Here is a 26,819-nt window from a genome sequence, read left to right as displayed (position 1 = left end):
CTGTGGGTTGTGACCCCTCTGGGGGTCGAACAACCATTTCAGAAGGGTCACCTGATTCATAACAGTAGCAAAATTACAGTTATGAAGTAGCAATGAAAATAATTTTATGATTGTGGGTCACCACAACATGAGGAACTGTATTAAAGGGTCGCGGCATTAGGAAGGTTGAGAACCACTGCTTTATAGCATCATAAATCAGAATTGATTTGATGGCAGTATGTTTGGGTTTATGGAAGCCCTTGGAAAAGTGTTATAATAATAATGGTGCTGATGGTATTAGTTACTTTGTGCCAGGCAGTTGGCATACAATTATTCCTTTAACACCTCCATAAATGTAAAATAGCATATGATTGTTGTTGTTCGGTGCTGTTGAGTAGGTTCAGATTCACAGCAACCAATGAACAATGGAACAAAACATTGCCGGGTCCTGTGCCATCTTTGCTATGTTTGAACCTAAAGACACCGTGTCCATCTATCTCAGGTGGGTCTTCCTCCTCTTCTTCATTGCCCCTCTGCTTTACCAGGTGTGATGTCCTCCTCCAGGAACTAACCCCTTCTAAGAACACACCCAAAGCACATGAGACAAGGTCTCATCATCCTTGTTTCTAAGGAGCACTCTGGCTGCGTTTCTCCTAAGATAGAGTTGTTCGTTCTTCTGGAAGTCCAGGGTATATTCAAAATGCCTCATCCCTACCATAATTCAAATGCATCTGATTCATCTCCAGTTTTCTTTATTCACTGCTCAGCTTTTACTTGCATAGGATGTGGCAAAAACATGATGGCTTGGTGCAAGCACACTTTAGTCCTCAAAAAGTGGCATTTTTGCTTCTTAACACTTTAGAGCTCTTTTGTAGCAGATTTCCCAATTCAACACCTTATCATTTGGTTTACTGGCTGCTACTTCTGGGGTTCTCTTGCTACTGCTTCCATGAGCACTGATTGTGGATTTAAACAAGAGGAAATGTGTAACAGCTTCAATCTTTGCTTCATTTATCATGATGTTACCAACTGGTTCAGTAGTAAGACTTTCGGTTTTCCTTACATTGAGTTGCGATCCATACTTTGAGGACTAAGGCTTGATACAAGCTGAGATAGTTTATTGTGCCAGCCTGGCCGATAAACACAAGTGGGATTAACTGAAGGGTGGAGAGATAAATGGCTCGGTGAGCCTCGCCTTTCTTGTCTCTCGCTCTGTGATCATCGGACCAGTGTGCGGCTGCCCTGCTTGTTCTGTCCCTCAATTTAAAGGCTACACTACCTGTGGGACGCCTAGCCTGTGGACTGTGTTGCTGTAAGTTGAGGTCCCTTTAAGACATCTCTGGAGCTGGGGACTGGCGGTTGGTGACCTGGCTGACAGTTGGTGACCTGCCTTGTGATTGGCTGCTGTGCTGACATAGCCTAGCTCTCTCTATATATAGAGGAAGACCTGGCAGCAGACTAGACTTGAAGGACTGCTAGTGTCTCACAACTCTCTCTCACGGGAGTGAGTTGCTGAGCCATTTGTACTGCTTTATAATTTACCTGTTCATTTCTTGTATTATATATCTATCTGTATATAACTTAACAGTTCATTTTTTGTGTTATATATCTAATTATCTTTATAAATAAATATATTAAATTATCCGCAATTTGGTCTTATCTCTCTAGAGAACCCTAACACACAAGCCATGGTTATTTTCAACCCAAGTCATGGTACTTTCAATTGCTTCATTTTATTGTGAAAGCTGGACATTAGAAGAAGACCAAAGAAGAATTGACTCATTTGTATTCAGGTGCTGGTGAAGAACATCAAAAGTAGCACGGGATGCCAAAAGAACATACAAATCTGGCCTGGAAGAAGTACAGCTAGAAAGCTCCTTTGAGGCAAAGATGGCAAGACTTTGGCTTACATGCTTTGGGCATTGTTGTCAGAAGAGACCATTCCCTGGAGAAGGACACCGTGGTTGGTAAAGTAGGGGGGCATTGTAAAACGGGTCTTTTGATGCGATGGGCTGACATGGCGGCTGCATCGATGGCTCAAACATAAGAACAGATGTGAGGATGGCGCAGGCAGCGTTTTGTTCTGTTGTGCACAGGGCCCCTATGAGTTGGAACGGATTCAATGGCACCCAACAACAACAACAACTTCTATGATTCTTAATTGTGGATCAGAGAAAATGAAATTCTTGAAACCTTCAATATTTTTTCAGTTTATCTTGATGTTGCTTATTCATCCACTTCTGAGGACTTTTGTTTTCCCTAAAATGAAGTATGATCTGTACGAAAGGCTGTATTCTTTGAAAATCATCAGTAAGTGCTTCAGGTCTTCTTCACTTTCAGCACGCATAAAGCAGGTTGTTAACAAGTCTTCCTCTGATCCTCATGCTGTCTACTTCTCCACATAGTCCCTTCCTCAAATTATTTGCTCCTCCTCATACAGCTTGAGTAAGTATGATGAGAGGATACAATTTTGATGCCCCCTTTTCCTGACTTTAAACCATGCAGTACTTCTGTTCTTTTTAAACAACTGCCTGCTGGCATAAGATCAAGGTCCTCATGAGAATAAGTATTCTGGAATTCTCACTCTTCAAAATGATTTCCATATTTTCTTGTTATGATCCACACAGTTGAATGCATTTCCAGTCAATAAAACTTATCTTTCCATCTGGCTTCTTGTTGTCATTAGGTGCCACCAAGTCAGTTCGAGAGCCTGCCTCTTTTTGCTGCCCCTCTACCAAGCATGAGGTCCTTCTCCAGGGACTGGTCTCCCTGATAACATGTCCAAAGTACGTGAGACAAAGTCTTGCCATCTTCACTTCTAAGGAGCATTTCTGGCTGCACTTCCTCAAAGACAGGTTTGTTTGTTCTTTTGGCAGTACATGGTACTTTCAATATTCATCACCAGCACCGCACTTCAAATGCAGCAATTCTTTTTTGGCCTTATTTAATGTCCAACTTTCACATGCATACGGAGGCATTTGAAAATACCATGGCTTGGGTCAGGACCATTGTGGTAGTTACATAATCTGGTGTCAGTTTGGGACTTGAGAGGATTAACAGTGAAGGGGTGGAGTCTAGTCTGTCAATCGGATCATAGGCAATGAGGCCTCTGTGTGGGCATGGCCTTGTCCTGAGAATTCTGGGAACTCCTGTATTTTCCTCCTTGGGAGACAGGAGACATTTTCTCTCTTTCTCCTCACTTCCTTGGAGACTCTCTACTGACAAGACACAAGGCTGTCTCCCTGTGAGACATCCCTGAGGAGAAGCCACAAGGACCTACCCTGATACAACTGGACCTCTGAAGTCAGAGAAGCCACATAGAGACCCCTGCCAGCATTGAGATGCTTACAATGCAACTGAATTCAAAGACTTTCTACCCACTGGCCTGTGATCATCCTGCATTCAGCGCCATTGCATGTGTTTTGTGAATCTGAAGAGGACTTTATAGATTGGTATTGGACATATGGGCTAATATAGGACTTTTGGACTTGCTCTGGGCCGGGCTGGGATGTTTTCTCAATATTCAATTGCTCTTGTATACCAAGCTCTTTCTTATACACATATGAGTTTCTATGGATTTGTTTCTCTAGTCTACCTGAACTAACACACCCATCTTAGTGCTCAAAGTAACATCCTTGCTTTGCCACACTCTAAAGAGGTCATGTGCAGCAGATTTACCCAATGCAAAATGTCATTTTTTTCCTGACTGCTACTTCCATGAACATTAATTGCGGATCCAACCAAGACTAAATCCTCAACAACTTCAATCTTTTCTCCATTGACCATGATGGTACCTCTTGGTCTAGTCATGCGGATTTGAGTCTCCTTTTCATTGAGTTGTAAGATCCATCTGGCTTCTGCAATGATGTTCTTGTGTTCTAGATCCTCTTCAGAATCCAGCTTGACCTTCTGGAAGATCCCTGTCAATGTATTGCTGTAACCATTTTTGAATTATCTTTAGGAAAACTTTATGTACACGTGCTATTGGTTATACTGTTTGAAAAATTCCATATTCTGTTGAATTGCCTTTCTTTGGAAAGGGTACAAATTTGGATCTCTTCCATTCAGTTGGTCAGTAGTTGTCTTCCAAATTTCTTGGCATAGATTCATGAATGCTTCCAGTATTGCCTCTACTTGTTGAAACATTCTCAATTCATATTTCATCAAGTCCTATAGTCTTGTTTTTTAGCAAAGTCCAGTGTAGCTTGAACTTCTTCCAAGAACATCAGTTCTTGATCATATGTTTCCTTCTGAAATGGAGTAAAAGTGATTCTATTTGGGCTCAAACAGTGAAAGAGACCTTGAAAACAACACGGAAATAAGAAAACTCCACCAGTCTCAGAAGTGCTCCCATAGCTCTGCACAGCTATACATTTCTGAGATTAAAAAATTAAATCCTAACATAAAGCATTTACACTGGCTTACCTTTTTCTTTGACAGAGTCCTTCTGGACCTCTGGGATCAGGAAGCTATAAACCAATTCAGCAACAATTTCCTCTGACTGATTCTGCATTCGACTGAGAAAAACAAAACAATGCATTTGTTTTTGTGTCTAACTTGAGCTGCCAATTTACAAATATACTTCAACTCTCCTTGCTTATGTAAGAAATTCCACGCTCAAAAGTCTCCATATCCTTTTCTTTGATTAAATGATCTGGAAACACTACAGGTGAGCGTGGTTGCACCCATGGATATTTTCATTGTGATCTTTAATTAAGCTGCAGGTTAGGAACTGAATAGTAGCGATACATGCGGCTTATCCACGGAAGCTAAAGAACATAGGGTAGCTGTTCTAGGTGCAAGGAACTCTTGCAAAATTTTCTTCCCGGCTTTTAAAATATTGATGGTAGTCTTTTCTTCTTTACTCGTTGTTTATATTTTAATCTTTATATTACTACTGTTGTATCCAGGCCACATTATTTCATTTTGTTCTTTACTGTTTCTGTTGGGTTTACCATTTTCCAAAGTACAGAAGGAGTGGATGCATAAAGATAAAAACTGATGCAAGGTTGGGTTGGGGATATAGGGGTAAGGGGAGGTGGGGAGTGGGGGGTGTTGGGGAGTAAATAATGAGGGTGGGAGGTGGAGGGAGAACTAAAACAATGTGATCACACAACTCATTTTAAAGGCGATTTAATCAGGGTGGGAAAGCAAGAGAAAATGTTCTAAAATTGATTGTGGTAATGACTGTACAGTTCTTCTTGATACGATTGAATGATATGATATGTGGATTATATACCAATAAAACTATATTTAAAAAAAATTTTTTAAAGAACATGGGGTAGGTAGTTCTGAAATGATAGCTAAATTCCGAACCGTATAGCTCACACTCATCCACATTGCCTTTATGCTTTGAACTGTTCTAAGAGTAAGTAATATGAAATAATCCAGATTCCAGTGAATTACTGAGAATTCAGTTCCCAGTACTCCTAACATATGCATTGGCTTCTAAGGCATTGTGCTAATACAAGAATGAACAATGAAGCATGCACTATCTGTTTTTCTTTGGGGTTTGGATCTTAAGCTCCATGGTAGTTACATAATCTGGTGTCAATCTGAAAGGATTATGAGTGAAGGGGTGGAGTCTAGTCTGTCAATAGGGTCATAGCCAATGAGGCCTCTGTGTGGGCACAGCCTTCTCTTTAGAATTCTGGGAACTCCAAGATTTCCTCCTCAGAGGCGGGAAACAATCTCTCACTCAACTCATTCCCTGGGAGACATTGCAGCTGACAAGACACATGGAACTACCTAGTGCCCTGAGCTAAAGAAGCCACATGGACCTACCTTGATGCAACCAGACCTCTGAAGCCAGAGAAGCCATGTAGAGACCCCTGCCAGTGCTGAGATGCTTACACCACCACTGGATCCAAAGACATTCTACCCACTAGCCTGTGATCATCCTGTATTCGGCATCATTGTGTTTCATGAGTCTGAAGAGGGCTTTATAGATTGGTATCGGACATATGAGATAATATCAGACTTATGAGCTTGGACTGGACTGAGCTGGGATTTTTTTTCCAATATTCAACTGCTCTTGTATATAAAGCTCTTTCCTATACATATGAGTGTGTCTATGAATTTGTTTCTCTAGACTACCCAGACTAACACAAGCTCCTAGAAAAATACAAATAAATAACAGCACATGGATCTGGTCTTTTTAACCCTCTGTTTTCTTGGTACATACTGGGTTTCCATTTCATAAGCGATGTTATTGATCTCCTCAGCCATCTTCTCAATTTCTGCCCTAGCTTGTTCATCTGCAGTATTCTCTTCGGTATTCAGTATTATGTCTTCCAAGTAGGAGGTGACAGTACTATGGTGGATTTTAATCACCTATAGAAAGCAAAATACCTCACTTAGAAAGAACAGGAATGCTACTGCACAAAAGACTGGAAAAATACACATTAGTTGACTTTTCTTGACACATCCTTTAATTAGTCAATAAACCCTTCTGTTAATTTTCCTTTTCTTTCCCATCCAGTCAATCTGATTGTAATCTACCTACCTACTAATTCTGGGCACACACACCCCAAACACACAACCAACCAAACAACCAACTACATCTGGCCCATTTTAGTATTGTGGTCCTACTCAGGGGCGGGCAGTGCATCATTGGACAAAGACCCCTGGGAAAAGTATGCTTGGTTTGGATACTGGCTCTGTCCTTATCACTAGTGGCACTTGGTTAAACTAACTGAGCCAGCGATTACAAAGTGTCTTCCAATAGCTCCTTTCCTGTTTTCTTCAGTAATAAGGGTAGAAGCCCAAGATGTTAGCCCAGCATAAAGCCGACATTTCTTAGTATCCATGGGAGCCACACATGGCAATATGACTAAATTCTGGCCAGCAGACGATATGTGCAGAAAGAAGAATTCTTAAAGGGAAAGAACTCGTTCTCTGTTGGCTTTCAGCAAAAATCAAACCCAAAATGATCAGTTGACTTTTCCTAGCATATCTATTGCATGCCTGAGGGATGGGAGAGCAGAAAGCTAGAAGGGCCCTGGGTCTCTGATTAATTCATTTAAGTATCATATCATCCCTGGTCTGATTTGATTTTTTTTATAATGTTTTCTTTAAGTTGTGACATAGAATACACATAAAGAAAACTTCAGAGCCCCAATCTGTAAAGTGTAATGAATAAATGTAAGGTCGACACCCAAATCACCATCGCTGGTATCCTAGAAGGTCCCTGTGGCATCTTCCTAACCACAGCCCCTGCCCACTTTCATGACTATCAGGGGAAACACTTCCTGGTTTATCTTTATAGCTGGGCTCCTGAAGTGTGAAACCATACGTGAGTTTTGCCTGTTTTACAGATAGCGAGAAAGTAAGTGTCGTAAGCATCCAGGGCTGCAAACTTAATTTTGTATCTGTCCCCTCAATGAATGACCAATTCCTCAGGGCTGGGGCCCTTTTCTACTAGGCTATAGATTTCAGTATATTGGAGAAAATACTGGGACTTGGTGGCAATGCAGTATTGCTTGGCACTGCTGCAGGGTTCCATGTATGTGCGCCTGTGTTTCCACCTGAAAAGTACCTCTCCATAACTAGCCCCTAAGCCTTCCCAATTTCACACAGTATCAACTAATCAAACAAAATATTGTAGCTGAAGGTCTACTCTGTAAAGCGTTTGTTGCTGTTGGTGCAATCCAGTTGGCTCTGACTCATAGATTCCCAACGTGTTTGACTTAGCACACCCTTTGTAGAAAGAAAATGACTCCGAACTGCCTGACAATGAAACCCTTTTGTTCTCTAGCTGTTAACCCAGGGGAGAGCATGGCATCTGCTTCCGTAGCCTCAGGGAGCTCACCAGCGCCCCCCACCACCAGGGGGCAGTATCGCCCCTTTGGGGAAGCACTGCCGCGCGGCTGCCGGCTGCCCAGCGACTGGGCACTTGCCTCCTTGAATATCTGGTCCTCCTCGCGGAGACGTCTTTGTTCCACCTGGCGCCGGCCGCTCTCTTCCGCCTCCCGCATCCGCCTCTGCCTTTCCGCCAGCATGGCGAAGGCATGGATCCGCCTCTCTTCTTGCAGGCGGATCAGCTCTTTCGACAGGAAGTCGAACATGTCTGCCAACGCCCTGCCTTCCAGTCCCGCCAAATGATTTTCAACCAGTAACACCTAAAATAATAACCAGTTTAAGCACGCGAAAGCAATTTGAAAGATTAGATAGGAACCTTATAGGGCAGAAAGTTTATGGTAATGAGGGAATAACAACTTACAGAAGGAAGGTGAGAACAGTTATGAATTTTACCTGGGGAACTGTTCTGCTATGTGCATTTTTAAAACAACAATAAATAAATAAATAACATTAATTAAAACAAGCAAATGAAACAAGAAAGTAAGAAGAAAGACAGGATGAACCTTGTGCTCATGCAGGTTCCTCTGTCGCTGTAAGGCCAGGGTCACTTGCTTCTCAGCTTTCTTCAGCAGCCTGTCGTCTTCTTGCAGAGCATGGCTAGTGCGCAACTCCTGGATCAATTCATACCGCTTTTCTTTCCCTTCAAACATCTGTATCACATCAAATCAGAGAGATACTTGCAAATTAAATTCCCCTTATGCCATCACCAGGACTCCTGTGCAAGGGCTGGGAGGTGCCAGAATCAGCTAGTTGCTCAGTCCCGCTGCCTTGTAGATGAATATCCACTTAGCTTGAAGTCAGCCTTCTTTTCTATGCCTCCTACTGTTCAGGCAGAGAGGGGGCTCAGTTATTAGTTCATTGTTAACCCAGGATGCCTCTCAAAGACGAAGTGTAAGCCAGAGGACTGTATTATACAGCTAACAGCTCTCTCTCATTTCCTATGATTCTTCCCTAAGAAGCATAGATGATACTGAAATCTTTTCCACTAAATCTGTCCCTTGTTTGTAGTACAGCGTCTCAACTATATGAACTTGTCACTGTGGGGTTTCTCTGGAGGAATACTGTAAAAATAGTAAAGAATCATGGTGAACACAAGTTGCTCACCCAGATTCCTTGGGCTTCTGCATCGTAGCTGAGTCTCTTAAGAGTCACAGCTGACTGAGGGGGAGAGCAAATTAATTACTTGAAATTTTAAATTAAGTTTCCTTTAATGTTTTTTCTTTAATGTTTGTTCCTTTAATGTTTGTTCTAGTTCAGTCTTTATAGTCAGAAAGACCAAAGGTTAAAACTGTAGCACTTAATCTTTCTCATATTCGGATTATTTGTCTGTAAAACAAAACAGACGACATACATATGCAGAACAAGTGGCATATCATTATGGGCATATTAGAGTTTCAAAATATGGTTGCCAATTAGCTGTCTCAATTATAATGCAGGAATTGCTAACTAGAGTTAAATAATTTTAATATGACTTGTGGAAAATGAGGGAATCCACTCAATGCCTTAATTTGACACCGAACTCGACCTTGGACAAACTATGGCAAGGGAAGGGAACGAGTAGCTAACTGAAGAGCTGACCTCCGAGTATAGCAGAGGGCAGGGGTGAGTTTACCCGAAGGAGTCAAGCACATAGACACTCTAAACCAACTCTGAGAGGAGACGCTGGACCATCAGTGGACCCTACATACCATGTTCTGAATGACTCTTCCCCGGATTAATTGTTGAAGGAAGATCACAGCCATCTCTATCTCTTCTTCTTCCTAAAAGAATAAAGGGAAACCAAGCAGCTTGAGAACTGTTTGATCAGTAAGAGTAGGATCAAATATTTTTTGAAGATTTATATCAAGCAAAAGAGACTGTGCTCAATGCCAAAAGGGCTGAAAGCATTAAACCTGCTTCCTGCCCTCATTCAGCATAGTGTTTGCAAAGTTATTTACTGTTTCATGAAATTTTATTTTTTATCATAACTTATATTTAGCAGTTCAAATCAAAAGCAAAAAAGACAATCTATCCATTGTCATCCTCATTTCAGTTTTTCTATATTCTTTTTCAGCAAACTTTCTTTAAAAATTTTTAACAGTTTTATTGACATATATAGTCCAATGGTTCAGCACAACCAATTTTAGAACATTTGCTTCATTCCTGTATTTATTAGTATTAGCTCACTATTTTCCTCCAATTTCCCATATAATAACCCTAAGAAATCATTATTCTATTTACTATCTCTGTAGATTTGGCTATCTGGGATTTTATATAAAGAAAATCAAACAAAAAACGATGAGTAAAGCATGAAGAAAATATTCTAAAACAGATCGATTGTACAACTCTTCTTGATGCAATTGAACTATTGAACTCTACGATATGTGAATATTATGCCAATAAAATTACTGGAGTGTGGCAGTTACATAATCTGTCAACTTGATTTAAGGGGTGGAGTCTAGACTATCAATCAGGTTCTAGCCAAACATGCTTCTGTGTGGGCATGGCTTTCTCCTGAGGATTCTGGGAACTCCTGTCTTTTTTCCTGGAGGTGGGACACACACTCTCTCTGCTTCACATTCCTCAGGAAAAGCCAGATGGAGCTATGTTGACAGAGCCAGAACCAGAGCTCTAGATCTGGAGGAGTCCCTGGAGACCCACGCCAGTGTTGAGATGCCTCCATCACCACTGGATCCACAAGACTTTCCACCCACTGGCCTGTGATCTTCCTGCATTCAGTGTCATTGCATGTGTTGCATGAGTCTGAAGTGGGATTTATAGACTGGTATCAGACATATGGACTAATATCAGATTTATGGTTTGATCTGGACTGGGCTGGGATGTTTCTCAATGTTCAATTGCTCTCTCATGTAAAGCTTTTTCTTACACACACACACACACACACACACACACACACACACACGAACAAAAAACCAACAAGAAAAAAGAAAATAATAAACAATAGGAAAAAATTAAAATGAGTCAAAAGGAAAATAAACGATAAGGTCTTAGATTTTAGCCTACCTATATCGGCATTAATCTACTTTCCAACACTGTGTCTGAGGGCTATTCACATCCCTGGAAATGGCCTGAGGTGGTTCACCAGAGGCTTAGTCCATGAGGGGGGTCGGGGTAGGGGGTATTCTACAGATGGGTTTTGGACTTTCACAGTCATCTGTATCAGAAAAGCCTTTCTTAAAGAAACCGGTATTACTTAAAAGATCCCTTTTTCTATATTTTTATGTTTAATCATGTTCATCTTTCCATACAACTAGTCTATTTCCGAGTTCAGAGTATTGTGCTTCTCTCGAGAATATAGTTGGACTGGTAAAATCAGAATATAATGCATGGAATTAGCCATCCATGAAACTCACTTGAAAAGATGATCTCAAAAGCAGAAAGCACAAAGTCTGAAAATATAATTAAGGCTTCTCTGCATGTAAAAGAAGCCAGTCTAATCAATGCCATTAATACATGAAAAGGACAATGTGTCAACCAAACAAAGGCAGTGGTCTGTTCCAAGTCAAGGCCAAAGGGGTTGGCAACCACGGAGAAGCGCATGCAGGCCAGTCAGTGGGAGCATTCTAGCCCCTCCACCAGAGCCACCCAACAGACTCAGGTAACAGGCACAGTCAGGCCTCCCACTGACCCTCCTTCCTCCTACTGCTGGCACACCAACCTTTGGAATTCCATTTAGTTTCTTAGAAAGATTGCACTACATTGGCAATTTGATGTACCACCCACAGGAATCACTGGTCTACCAGTAAGTTGTATGTCTTTCCATTAAATAATACATTTTCATTGTGACGTTGTTTCTTTTTTAAAAACTTTTTGTTTTGGTCGAAAGTTGACAGAGCGAATTTGTTCAACAACTCATACACATTCTGTTTAGTGACAATAGGGCAATCCCCACAATGTAACAGCAGCCTTCCCATTGCTCCTGGTAATTACCCCTGGTCTTTCTTTCTTATCCCGTCTGCTTTCTGAGTATTATCACTGGGAAAAGGCCTGCCTATGGATTTTGTACAGTTGGTTGTTCTAGGAAGTGCATACCTCCTTGGAATTACTGTTCACTTCATACACCTATCATTTACTTACAATTTGAGTCATGGTGGTAGATTCAGTTCCAGGCCTGAAGGTTATCTAAGGACTGTGGTCTCACTCATGGATTCCACCAGTCTCTACCAGATCAGTAAGCTTGTTCCTTGTCATTATTGTGCATTGCTCCATATTTTTATCCCATTCTATCCAGGACCTCCTACTGTCATCCCTTTAAAGGTGGTTGGCCACTGTTGGGCACCATCTAGTTCTTCTTGTCTCAAGGTTGTGGAGGTCCATTCTGTCTTTGAATTAATTAATTCCTTGTGCCTTTGATTTTCTTTGCTCTTCTTTGGTTCAGATGGAGAGAGGTCAATAGTCACACCTAAGATGGCTGGTCACAAACTTTTAAAATCTCAAGTGCCACACATCAAAGTAAAATGTAGAACGTTTGTGAACTCTGTTATTCCAGTTGACCTTGATGCCCTGAAGCCTATGGTCTGGAGCCCCTGGCCCAGTGTATCATTCCCCCAAGGTCATGGCTAAATGTTTTCCTAGCGTTCCTCTTTTTGCAGCACATATGAATACATATGTGGAAATAGCTTCTGTCAAACCTCTATCTACATTCATGAGTAGAGTCCCATTTTCCTTCCCACTCCATTCAGCTTACATGCCTATATATCCACTTACATATTATTATTATCATTATTATTATTACTATTGTTCCAAGATTGTGCTTTTAATTCACATACATCTACTAGTGCCTTCCTTTGGCTTCATAATACGTTGCTGGCCTCCCTCTGTCTTCCCCTTCATCCAAGTCAATATGTGTCTCCCCTCTTGTTGATGATGAACCCTACATTTCCCTCCCACCCTGGTAACCTTCAAAGATTTTTCCTTTCTGTGAGCAAACCTTTCCTTAACTGTTTATAGTAGTGCCATTTTATTAAAAAGTTGGAAATAGAAATGCCACATGACACAGCAATCCCACTATTAGGAATATCCTAGAGCAATAAGGGCCATTATACACATAATAATATGCATACCTATGTTTATCAGAACACTACTCACAATAGCAAAATGGTGGAGCCAACCCAAATGCCCATCAATAAGTGAATGGATAAACAAATTGTGGTGCATACACACAACAAAATACTAGTCAGTGTTAAAGAATAATATGAACCTGTAAAATACCTCATATTATGACTGAACCTGGGGAACATAATGCTGAGTGAAACTAGACAGTCACAAAAGACAAGCAACTATTGTATGGCATTGTTTCTTGTGTTTTTGTTATTTTGTTTTAAGTCGTTCTTATCAGTCTTAACCAACTCTGGCTACCTTTATCCAAATCAAGTTTGGGGATCTGCAAAGGTGATGTGTGGCCTTGGTGAGGTTGACTCTTTTAAGCTATCCCTCTCTACTCCAGGACCCAGCCTATCTCTCTGGAAGACCCATCTCTGGGCATTTCACCTCTCTCCAGTTTCAGCTATTACCAGCCATCTTTCTATGTAGAGACAGTTAAGGTAACTGCTCATCGTCCAATGTTCTATGTTTGACATTCATGAAGCTTAACTTCTGAAGCCTATTTATCTTGGAAGGCTTTTTATTATTTGTGTTTTTTATTTCATGAAAGGATTAGTTAAGACTCCATTTCTTTTTCTTTCTTTCTTTCATAGTTGTTTGATACAGAAGAATAAACACAGCATGGGAAATACATGCTTTTCAATTTGCTTTCGACCCCAATAATCCTAAGGACAAATCAACAGCAATACGGAATTTATATGTTAAACTTGAAAGTTTCAAACTTACATTGGAGCCCATTTCCAGTGTCGGTGTTGGAAGCCGGGGTGGAGGTATTGGGTTTCTTTGAAGGAAGTGCAGTGGTTTTTTTGGTTCAAGAAGCTTATTCTTCTTATTCACTAGTGCCTGAAACAAGATAATTTAATTTTTTACTTTTGTCTTTCCCCCCACTGTCAGCTCTAAATCTTAGATCTGAATATCAATCAGAATTAATATGCTTATAATAGTACGGTGATTGAGAAAATCCAAACTGGGTTGCTTGTGTCCCCTAGGGGCGGCTGTGCATTCCCGAGTATACAGTTACCACTACATAATCATGGCAGATAGCCTAAAAGCATCATTTTAATTATAAATTGGGAGGATTGTTTTATAAAAAGATTGAGTTTTTTAAAGGCCTCTCCCAAGAAATTGCTTTGCTGGGCAAGGAATTAAGAATCGTGGTTTTCTAGAGTTGATGAATAGCTACTCGAGGGCTCGTTCCCCAACCCTCCACCCCTATCGCTTAAACTCGCCCCAACTGAGACGGACTATAGACTGTCCTTTAACTTTGCCTCATATCGGATATAGCCAACATGCCAGTATAACTAAAGGGATATGAATTCACAAGCCAAAAGTTCCACGCCTTTGAGAAGCACTACTATCTCAAAAGAAAAGAACAAAACTCAATTAAAATTCCTTCAGAAGTCAAGGTGAATCAAGAAAAGAGGAGGCCAGGACTCAAGGTAAACCCAATAAAAAGAGACTAGAAGACAGTATCATTAAGAATCTAGTAAAATACAAGAAAGGTGGAGGACTCTTAATAAAATCTATTAATTTAAGTAAAAGCATAGTAAGTGGAATAAGCACTGGACTAGATAAACCTAAAGACCAAATTATGAAACCAGAAGTCAAATTCAGGAATTATCTCAGAATGAAGAATAATAAAGAAATACATAATAAAAAAGTAAAGTTTAGGGTTACACGAAAAATAGAAATGCCAGTGTAGGGGTCCAAAAGTAAGGAAAATAAATAAAAATGGGGAGAAAATATTTGACAAAAGAATGAAGAAAAAGTCCCAAAAGTTAAAGACTGAGTCAAGGCCTCTCTTTATTAACAGTGCCGTGGAGGCCCAAAAAGATGGGGCAGGAGACACAATCTCCAAAACTCAGTAGTAATACATTTGAAAAGAAACCGTTAAATCCTCTGGAGAAAGAAATCAGATCACATCAAGAGACTAAGAGTTAGAGCAGAGTAACATCAACATCAGATGACAGATTAATATCAGATTAACGTCAACAAGGGATAAAATAAATGCTGGGAAGTATTTTTAAATGATTTAAAGAAAAAACAAACAAACAACAACTTTGGCCCTAGAATTCTAAATCTAAATAGCCTGTCCTTCACCCAGGAGGGTGTAATGCAGTGCACTACTTGATATGGTTCTTCTAGCCATCATCTTTGCAACTCTCAACGGTTGGCTCTCCAAACCAAACTGATCCCACTATCATTGGATCCATTCTGACTGATAACAATCCAATAGAGGGTTTCTGGGGTACTCTAAATTTTTACAGAAGCAGAGAGCCTCATTTTTCTCCCATGGAGTGGCTGCTGGGCTTGAACTACTGATTTTGCAGTTAATAATCCAACGGGGTGGAGCCGTGCAAATATGATGCATAGCACGCTAATGTGCGAATTGGTCAGTTTTGTCATCCTGCTGAATTAAATGTGCTCCATCTCAGAAGTGAAGCATCTTAGTACCCTCAAGAAAGAAGAGCCAGGAGTGGAGTATGTCTTTTGGACCTGAAGCAGCCTGTGCAGAACTTTCTCAATCCAGGAGACTAGAGAGCTGTGTCACCAGAGAAATGGCAGAGGGGTGGCAAGAGCAGAGGAGCAGGAACAGCAGAACCAAGAGTTGGAAGAGCCTGGAATTCTGTCCTGTGGAGTCAGTGACAGGCAGTGCCTTTGGAGGGCCTTAGGGAGGCAGGTGGCTCCAGGCACTTCACTGGGGTGGTTACGTTTGCGGGCCCAGGAGCGACAGCGGGGCACTTTGGGGCTGACACTTCAGCTTACCTGTAGTGGCCTTTGGGCGTTTATTGGCAGTGCTACAAGGGTTTGTAACACTTACTGAAGCAGGACGGAGGCCAGGGGATTGTGTGGCTGAGAGGCTGAGGGTCAGAGAGAGGTGTGCCTGAGGGCGTGGTATGAAGAGGTGTTCTTAAGACTGCCCCATCCTCACAACTCACTGCCCTGTTTGAATGCATGGCTGCAGCCACTGTGTCCATGCATTTTGTTTAGGGTCTTCTTGTTGGCTAACCCTTTATCAAACATGATGTCCTTCTCAGGAACTGGCCCTTAACTTGTAACATGTACAAAGTACATGAGATGAACTTTTTGTCAACCTCATTTTTTTTTAACTATATACAGAGACCTAAGAAGATCTTTACAGCTTTTATTTATTTGGGAAAAAAATTAGATCATTTTATTGGGGTCTCTTACAATCTTATAACAATCCATACATCGATTGTATCAAGCATATTTGTACCTATGTTGCCACCATTATTTTCTAAACATTTACTTTCTGTTTCAGCCTTTGGTATCAGCGCCTCTTTTTTTCCCACCCTTGTGACCTCTTGATAAATTATAAATTAGTACTATTTTCATGTCTTTTTTTTTTCATATCTTATCCCGACCACTGTCTCCCTTTCCCCATGGTTTCTGCTGTTCATCCCCAGGGGTGGGGGTGAGGTGCTTATGTGTTCCTCATTGTGATCCGTTCCCCCTTCCACCCTCTCCTCTCCTCACCTTCCCCCTACCCTCCTGGTATGGCTACTCCCATTTCTGTTCCCGAGGGGGTTATCTGACCTGGATTCTGAGGGTCTTGAGCTCTTAGCTGAACCCCTTTCTGTACATGCTCTGGTCTAGCCCGCCTTGAAAGGCAGGACTGGGTCATGATAGCGGGGGTTGAGGAAGCTTCAAGGAACCAGAGGAATATTGAGTGTCTCATCAGCATTATACTGCACCCTGGTTGGCTCATCCCTTCCTTGTGACCTTTCTGTGAAGGGATGTCCCATTTTCTACAGGTGGATTATGGGTCTCTGCTCCAACCCCCTCATTCTCAACAATATGGTTTTTTTGGTTTGTTTTGGGTCTTCTGAAGCCTGTTACCTGATCCTATTGACACCTAACTATCGAACAGGCTGGTATGCTTCTTCCATGTGGGCTTGTTGCTTCTTGACTAGATGCCCACTTGTTTAACTTCAAGCCTTTAAGACCCCAGATGCTATATCTTTTGATAGCCAGGCACCATCAGCTTTCTTCACCACATTTGCTAGTGCACAGATTTTCTCTTCAGCTATCAGACAGGGAAAGTGAGCATCATAGAATTCCCAGTTGTTAGAACAAAGTGTTCTTGCGCTGAGGCAAAGCTTGAGCAGAGGCTCAAAGTCCCTCCACTACCTCAATGTATTGCCATATAAATATATGTACATATGCCAATACCTCTATTTTTATGAATTAATGTATGACATATGTACACACCTATGTTTATACCTCTATCCACAGCTTTGCTTCCTACAGCTTTCCTGTTTTCATTTACCTCCCTCCTACCCCACCATCACACTCGCCCTTCTTCTGCCTCTTAAGGAATTCCTCTCAGCTAGATTGCTGTTGCTCCAACACCCCCAGGATCTCTACATCCTCCTCATTGATTTTTTAAAAATCATTTTATTGGGAGCTCTTACAGCTCTTACCACAATCCATACATACATCCATTGTGTCAAGCATATATGTACAGATGTTGCCATCATCTTTTTCAAAATATTTTCTTTATACTTGAGCCCTTGGTATCAGCTCATCCCCCCTCCCCTCCCTTCCTCACGAACCCTTGATAATTTATCTTTTTTTTAATGTCTTACACCCTTGCTGTCTCCCACCCTCACCCAGATAGCAGGCAGTGACACCCTTGCTGCGCAGCCCCTGTTTCCCTCCTGAGGTTGGAAGCTTGCCCTCAAAGGATCAGGCACTGGGTGAACCGTCCTCGTATCTGGAGAAGTGTGTCCTCCGGCTCACCAACCAGCAGATCGCACAGTGCCAGAGGAGCAGCTTACTCCAGTCACCAATGGGTGGACAGGGACTCCTTGGGATAAGTACCTGACAACTTCTAGGCTGGAAAGAGCTTCCTCCAGGAAATGGCATCTGGTAATTGTCTCCTCATTGTGATCTTTTTGACTGGCAGAGGTCACCACACTATGCCACCAAGGCTCCCAACCAGTCTTATAAGAAATACTCAAGGGAGTGTTCTAGACAGAGAACGAGCAATGACAGACAACAACCAGAGATCAACACACATGACAACACCATCCCGAAGTCAACCTAGATATATAAGAACCCAAGTAACACAAGTCTACAAGACTGGAAATAGAGATACAAATTTGTAAACAAAGAAATTAAATAGTAAAAAGAGGAAACAAATAGTGTGGTTATAGAATTTCAAAATGTAGATAAAGTCAAGTCAATTTCAAAATAGGATAGACTGCTTTAAACTGAGGAAGAAATTAACAAATTACAGAATGTCCTCAAATAAAATGAATAAACCTCATTAAAATAAAAAGGAGGAAAAATCATAAATATTTAGTAAACATTAAAACAATAGCGATGAAAAAATGACAAGAAAACCCACAAGTAAAATGAGTTCAGCCCAGAAAATTAAGTGGAACAAAGAAACAAGCAGCAACACACACACACACACACAACCCACAGCAAAAACGTCAGCAATAAATTCATACTTAATGATAATTGTACTGAATGTAAATGAATTAAAAGCACCAGAGATAGAGAGTAGCAGAATAAATATAGAAACAAAATTTATTAATATATTGTCTACAAGATACACCTTGTATTAGTCTGGGTTGACTAGAGAAACAAATTCAGGGACACTCATATATGTGTAAGAGAGAGTTTTTTATCAAAGAGCAATTGTATATTGAGAAAACATCCCGGCCCAGTCCAGAGCAAGTCCATAAGTCCGATACTAGTCCATGAATTCCTATTCAAACTCACAAAGTCACATGCAATGATGCAAAATGCAGGAATATAACAGGCCGGTGGGTGCAAAGTCATGTAGATCCAATGCCAGGGGAAGCATCTCAACACTGGCACAGTCTTCATATGACTCCTCCAGTGATCCAAGTGTCTCAACAGCAGGAAAGTGAAGCACAGAGAGGGTGGCCACCTCCAGTGAGAAAGAAAGGAAGCTCCCGGAATCCTCATGAGAAGGCCATGCCCACAAGGAGCATCATCCAGCTGTAACCTGATTGACAGGCTAGACTCTACCCCTTCACTCTTAATACCCTCACGTTTCCATGAGATTATGTAACTACCACACACATTAAACACAAAGCCAAAATAGATGAAAGATCAAGGGATGGAAAAAATATATCACATTAATGGTAATAAAAAATGCAGAAAAGACAATATTAATTTCTGGGGGGAAAAGGACTATAAGGCAGTAGCCAGCATAAAAGATAAGGAAGGCATTATTTAATGATTAAAGGGTCAATTGAACCAGAGCATATAGATATAATATCTGTGCGCCCAGTGAAAAAGCCTCAGCATACATAAATCAAACTCTAACAGAAATAGAGAAATGGGCAACACCGCAACAATAGTCCATGACAATAGTACACTACCTCCAATGAAGGACAGAGGAACCAGGAAGAAATGCAACAGAGAGGAAATACAAGGGGGAGACTGCATAATATTAAAGCATGACAATCTGTCCAATATCCATGACATGGATGAACCTGGAGGACAATTATGCTGAGTGACCTTAGTACATCTCAAAAGGACAAACATGATATGAGATCACTATCATAAAATGTCAAGAAAAGGTTTTCACCCTAGGAAAAAAATTCTTTGATGATAAACAGGGGTGGGAGGAAAGGGAAGATAAATTAAAATTACTAGCTAGAGGGTAGCTAAATGTTAAGTTGGATAAAGGAGAAGGCAATGGTCAGAAAGAGTGAGGTCAGCAAAAAAGGAGTGAGGGGGGCACGAGAAAATATGGGAAGGAATGCAAGAGTTAAAGGTAACAGAAGAAAATGGTATAATCTACAATCCTACAATAATGGTGATCTCATGGATAGACACACAAGCTGAGCAAGTGTGGGAGTGAGAGTATCCTCATGGATCTATATCCAGGTTTGACATAGGATATTTGCATATGTCTATCTAGTTACCTTTGTTGACAACATACCAATGCATGTGGTAGAGCAAAGCTATGAAAAATTCTTAGACATAACCAAACACCTTGAGAGAATGTTGCTGGGCCTGGGGGCTGAGGATCATGGTCTTGGGGGACATCAAAGTCAATTGACATACATTGGTGAGTAGTGGCTGGGATTTTAAAAGCCTGTAAGCAGCCATCTAAAGTGCGAGTATTAGTCTAACCCTACCCAGATGAAATTAAAAAAACTCAGACACATGGAAAAATTAGTGCTATGGACTAATGAACCACCCAAGCATCAGTTTTCATGACCCGAATACTAGAAGAACTAGATGGTGACTGGCTATAACTACCAACTGCTCTGAAATGGTTCACATGAAAAGGTCCTGGATATCTGGTTTGCAGAAGGCTATGGATGAGCATGGAAGCCCAAAATCCATTGTGAGGTCCACCTATAGATTAAGTCTCTGGGGAATCTCCTCTGACCATAGTTGAGGGATGTGAACAGCCTTGTTATCAGACAGAGAGCATTGTAAAGTCTATTATGGCAGATGTAGTTAGGTTAAAATGTAATATCTTACCATTTGATCTCCCTTATGACCCATTTAAAATCTGTTCGAGCTTTAAATATTTTCTGCTTCTATTCTATTGAGGTTTTTATCTGTCTTACTTTGTTACTGTTGTTAGTTTAGTTTTGTTTTTTTAGTGTTTTTCTGTATATGACATCCAGGGCAAGTAAATCTGTAGACGGTAACTAGATTAATGGTCCTTCGGGGTATGGTAGGGAAGACTGGGAGGAAATAGAGAACCAATAACGAGGAGTACAAGAACAAAGAAAATATTCTAAAATTAATTGTGGTGATGATTACACAACTCTTCTTGAGGTGATTGAACTTTTGAATTGTATGATATGTGAATTATATGCCAATAAAACTGTTTTTTATAAAATAAGAACATATCAGCCAGTGTGATCACAAGGTGTCAAAGGGATCACTGAAGACAAATGGATGCATAAGCAAATGTGGCGAAGAAAGCTGATGGTGCCCGGCTATCAAAAAGTATAGTGTCTGGGGTCTTAAAGGCTTGAAGGTAAACAAGCGGCCATCAAGCTCAGAAGCAACAAAGCCCACATGGAAGAAGCACACTAGCCTGTGAGGTCACGAGGTGTCGAAGGGATCAGGTATAAGGCATCATCAGAACAAAAAAATCTTACCATAGTAAATGATGGGGGGAGTGCGACCCAAAGCCTATTAGTAGGCCACTGGAGATCCCCTTGCAGAGGGGTCTCCGGGAGGAGACGAGCCAGTCAGGGTGCCATGTAGCAGCAATGAAAAATACAACTTTCCTCTAGTTCCTAAATGCTTCCTCCCTGCCCCCACTATCATGATAGGAATTCTACCTCGCAAGTCTGGCTAGAACAGAGGATGTACACTGGTACAGATAGGAACTGGAAATACAGGGAATCCAGGGCAGATGATCCCTTCTGGACCAGTGGTGTGAGTGGCGATACTGGGAGAGTAGAGGGAGATTGGGTTGGAAAGAGGGAACCGATTACAAGGAACTATATGTGACCTCCTCCCTGGGGGATGGACAACAGAAAAGTGGGTGAAGGGAGAAGTCAGACAGGGAAAGATATGACAAAATAACAATTTATAAATTACCAAGGGCTCATGAGGGAGAGGGGAGCGGGGAGGGAGGGGAAAAATGAGGACCTAATGTTGGGGGCTTAAGTGGAGAGGAAATGTTTTGAGAAAGATGAGGCCAATAAATGTACAAATGCGCTTTGCACGTATGTATGGATTGTGATAAAAGTTGTATGAGCCCCCAATAAAATAATTAAAAAAAATAACATAAAAAGGTCCTGGATCAACTGGAATGAATTGTAAAACAAAACTCAAAATCATAAAAAGAACAGGCTTACTGGTTGGATAGAGGCTGATTGAACCCCTGTGTCACTTCATGTCAAAATGGATAACAGACTCCCAGGAATTTGGGTGAATAGAAAAGGCAATATACAATAAAGAGTGATCAGCACAAAATCACTGTCAAAAGAAGACAGGAGCACACGAGTTATGGACAACAAAGGTATATATGATTCCATAAGAATTATACAGTATCAGTAATAACATACATTCATCTATGAGTGACTGCATATGCAGACATGCAAGCTGAACACCTATGGGTATTCAATGGGGCTCATGACCATACCGTATATACTTGAATATAAGCCGTTTTTCAGCATATCTTTTATGCAGTTTTTGTGGTAAAATTAGGTGCCTCAGTGGCTAGTCGGGTCGGCTTGTACTCAAGTATTTACGGTATATAGGTTTGGCAAAATACATTTCTACATGTATTTGTATGTGTTATAAATATATCCACATATATTTTAGGGCTAACAGGAGGGAACGTTGTGAAAATTCCTTAATCCTAACAAACCACCTCATGGGAACAAGTTATTGATCATGGAAACTTAGGACCACCGTCTTGGATGACAGCTGAGTCAATTGGCATAACATAGTTCACCAAAACAATGTCACAGACCTTATTGTGGTGAGTAAAAGTCAGGGTCTTAAGATCTACTAGCTGTCATCTCAGATGCAACTATCGGTCTCTCCCACCCAGAGAAAATAAGAATGACGAAAACCAAAGACTTCAGTACCTTGTATACAAGATAACGCAAGAAACATTTAGTCTAAAGGACCAACAGATCAAGCAAATCACAGCCTCCATTACTCAAAGACCAGGAAAACTAGGTGGTGACAACTACTGCTAACTGCTTTGATCAGGAACACAGGAGGTACTGGGCAGAATGGGAGAAAAATATAGGAAAAATATTCAATATAAGACCATACTAACTGGTCAAATATAGATTGGTAGAACTCAAGGTTGTGGCCTTCATACCTGAAACTGACTCCTCCCTCAGGGATCATCTTTCTGCCAAACAACAGATGGTCATAAAGTAAATACCGTGTTTCCCCGAAAGTAAGACATCCCCCGAAAATAAGACCTACTTAGTTTTGCCTCTTGCTGAAACATAAGGCATCTCCCCGAAAATAAGACCTCCCCCAAACATTAAGGCCTCCCCGATAATAACGCCCCCCAAAGCTACTGTAACTCTGGACTCTGGACCATAGCGGCAGGCGCCGCCCCGCGCAGCTCACTCTTGGCCACAGTGCAGCCGGAGCAGACAGGAAGTGCGAGTAAATGTACCATAGAGTGTTGTACATGGAAATAATGGTAGTAACAAGAAATTCTTGATACTGTGGGATTCAGTTTGTCTGGTTATGCTGATTTGTGATGACAACTACTACTGTACCGTATACAGGTAATAAATTTCCTTTTTTGTTGTTCAACAATAAACGTGTACCATTTCTTCTTCATGCAAAAATAAGATATCCCCTGAAAATAAGACCTAGTGCATCTTTGGGAGCAAAAATTTATATATGACTCTGTCTTATTTTTGGGGAAACAGGGTAGTAAGTCCAGGGAGAAAACCACTCTTCCAAAGCCAAAGGGCAGCATCTGCCCAAAACCAAAGTTCAGAAAGCAGGAAGAGGGCAAAAAAAGAGATGGATGGAAAATGGGAATTCAGTGAAGAAGTGTTCTTAAAATGAGGAATGGCAGTTACTATTATGAAACAAAATGCGTATAAGTTATTGGACAGAAAAATAATTTGTTCTGTAAACTTTCACCACCCACTATAAAAAATTAGTTATATATACTAGCAAGCAACAAATGGAAATATACTATAGACCATCAACAAGTGAAAATTGAAATTGAAAAGCAATAAATAGTACACAGATAAAAGAATGATATGTTTGTATTATACTGTTTGTTATACAAGCTATTTTAATGAAATGGTATAATGTCTTAGTTTGTTTAAAATACTCTTTAAAATACTCCCCAACACCAAGACAGGAAAAATGTTTATTATTGTTGAAACAGGGTAAGGAATTCATAACACTAACCAGCTATTTTTTATATCCTATGTGAGGAAATTTCCATAATAAAAAGTGTTTTGGGTTTTTTTTAAAGAAAAAGACATTGTGAAGAAAGTGAAATGACAAGATACAAGTGAGAGAAGATATCTAGGAGACACATGGCTGTCAAAGGATTAGTACTAAAAATACTTAAAGAAATCTTTATACAATAGTTTGGGGAGCACTGAAAATGAAGGAACTAAAGTTCATCATTCATTCAAATAATATGAATAAGTCTTAGCAATCAAATATTAAGTGGAAAAGTTAGTCTCTGAAGATTACAGAAAACATAATATTTTTCATAGAATTAAATATAACTAAAATGAAACAATATATTCTTTTAGGAATACAAATAAGTATACATTAGAGAAAAACAAGACTTCTTATTTGAACAGTTTTCAGGCAAGAGCAAATTTTCAATGAAAATTTTAAACAAGGGGGATCAAGATCCTGAATTATTTCTTGGAGGAACTGCAATGGAAGAGACGTAGCTTTACCAGTTCAATACTGAAGACAAAGCACAATCACAGCCATGGCTACCAAGAAATGCAAGTGGTGGGGTCAGCGTAAAAGTGGATCTGTCAAGAAGTCCATTTGTCATGGCAATACGTTGTTTTTATTCTTTTTTTGGATGCTCAAGGCAATTTCTCAAGGAATTGATAAACTATTAATGGAAATATTTCAACAACGGATGCAATGCTGGCAAGCACTCACTAATCTATGTCAAGAAATTTGGAAGGTAGCTACCTCGCCAACTGACTGGAAGAGATCCATATTTGTGTCCATTCTAAAGAAAAGTGGCCCCCAAAATGCAGAACTTATACAACAATATCATTAATATGACTTGCAAGTAAAATTTTGCTGTATATAATTCAAAAACAGTTTCAACAGGGTGTTGTCAGAAATTCAAGCCGGACACAGACGAGGATGTGGAACCAGGGATATTATTGGTGATGTCAGAGGGTTCATGCTGAAAGCAGAGAATATTAGAAAAATGTTTACTTGTGTTTTATTGGCTATGCCAAGGCATTCAACTACACTATGCAAAGAATGGGATCATAACAAACTACGCAAAGAATGGGAGTTCCGGAAAAGTTCGTTGTGCTCACCCAAGATTTGTACATGGACCAAGAGGCAGTTTTTTGAACAGAACAAGAGAACACTGCCTGGTTTAAAATGAGGAAAGGTGTGTGCCGGGTGTGTACCCTTACAGCATACGTATTCAATCTGAATACAGAGTGAACAATCAGAGAAGCTGGACTATATGAAGAAGAATGCAGCATGAGGATTGGAGGAAGAATTATTAGCAACTGCAATATACAGATGACACAGCCATGCTTGTTAAAAATGATGAAAATCAAAGACTGTGACCTTCAATATGGACTGCAATTCGGTGTCAAGAAAACTAAAATCTTCACAAACTGAATCAATGGATAACATCATGATCAAGGGATAAAAAATGAAGTTGTCAAGGATTTCATTTTGTTTGGTCCATAACCAGTGCTCATGGAAGCAGTAGTTAATAAGTCAAATGAAAAAAAGAAAAGAAATATATCTGACATATTGCATTGGGAATATCAGCTGCACAGACCTCTTTCAAGTGTTAAAAGAGCAACGATGTCGTTTTGACAACTAAGGAGCACCTGACCCAAGCCATGGCGTTTTCAACGACCTCATATGCAAGTAAAAGCTGGGCAGTGAATAGAGAGGGAGGAGGACTGGTGCATTTGGAGTATGGTCTGGTGAAAAATATTAAACGCACCATGGACTACCACATGTGACCTCCTCCTTGGGGGACAGACAACAGGAAAGTGGGTGAAGGGAGACGTCAGACAGGGCAAGATATGACAAAATAATAATTTATAAATTATCAAGGGCTCACGAGGGAAGGGGGGAGGGAGAGGATAAAAAGAGTACCTGATGCCAGGGGCTTAAATGGAGAGCAAATGTTTTGAGAATGATGAGGTCAATGAATGTACAAATGTGCTTTACACAATTGATGTATGTATGTATTGTGATAAGAGTTGTATGATCCCCTAATAAAATGATTAAAAACAAACAAAAAAACCCAAACGAATCTGTCTTGGAAAAAAGTACAACCAGGGTAGGAAGTGAGCATGGTCACACTTTGTCTCAAGTACTTTTGACCTGTTATCAAAGTACAGGGACAATAAATAAGAGGAAGAATCTCAACAAGATACCTTGACACAGTGGTTGCAGCTATTGGCTCAAACATCAAAATAACGAGGAGCATGGCTCAGGTGTGGGCACGGCTACATTCTGTTGTGTGTAGGGTCCCTGGGAGTCAGAACTGGCTCAATGACACCTAACAACAATCTAGCAGCAACAAGGCATTTTGCAGACTGACTTTCTGGGGGACCAAAGAATGATAGCATCGGCTTATTATGGGAGTATTTTGAGACAGCCAACACTTTAGCAGAAAAACACCAGGGAAAGCTTCACCAATGTTCTCCATGACTACACTCCTGCTCATTCCTCTCATCAAACAAGGGCAACTTCGGTAACATATCAATGGGACATCGACAGTAGATATGCACTTTATACTCCTGATTTGGTCCCTTCTAACTTCTGTTTATTTCCTAATCTTAACAAAAAAATTTTTTTAAGATTAAAAATTTTTTCTTTAGCTAATAATGGGGGAAAAAAACCGACAAATTCTCGGGATTCTCAATACTTTAGGGATGGACTACATCACTGGTATTATGGCTTATGAAAGGGTCTTGACCTTAATGGAGATTACGTTATGAAATCAAACTTATATACTTTATTTTTATCTTTTCATTCTAATTTTCCATGACCTTTTTGAAGTTGAACTCCTATAAAAAGGGATGTGGGAGAAAAACATACTTTTTATGACTACATATATATGAAATAAACATGTGAAACTGAGTGAGAGAATAAGGAATACATAGTTTGGTAATGAGAGACAGGGATATGAAATGGAAGAGAACTATATA

At 40.4% G+C, this 26,819-nt stretch overlaps 1 protein-coding gene across 2 annotated transcripts in view; it reads right to left on the bottom strand.

Annotated features, from left to right (window-relative positions):
- Positions 1–26,819, bottom strand: part of CFAP91 (cilia and flagella associated protein 91) — a 135,630-nt gene that overhangs the window by 78,642 nt on the left and 30,169 nt on the right. For both annotated transcript variants that reach the window (XM_045294270.1, XM_004709828.2), the window contains exons 11-16: positions 13,669–13,785; positions 9,528–9,599; positions 8,343–8,489; positions 7,878–8,099; positions 6,164–6,312; positions 4,405–4,496 (exon numbers count right to left, since the gene is read on the bottom strand). In XM_045294270.1, the coding sequence (XP_045150205.1) occupies positions 4,405–4,496; positions 6,164–6,312; positions 7,878–8,099; positions 8,343–8,489; positions 9,528–9,599; positions 13,669–13,785 (799 nt within the window). The remainder of the gene's footprint in view (positions 1–4,404; positions 4,497–6,163; positions 6,313–7,877; positions 8,100–8,342; positions 8,490–9,527; positions 9,600–13,668; positions 13,786–26,819) is intronic.

The sequence above is a fragment of the Echinops telfairi genome, unplaced genomic scaffold (assembly GCF_000313985.2).
Source record: "Echinops telfairi isolate 266 unplaced genomic scaffold, ASM31398v2 ScPeMD7_3509;HRSCAF=4178, whole genome shotgun sequence".
NCBI lineage: Eukaryota > Metazoa > Chordata > Mammalia > Afrosoricida > Tenrecidae > Echinops > Echinops telfairi.
This window is presented reverse-complemented; position numbering and strand designations above follow the sequence as displayed.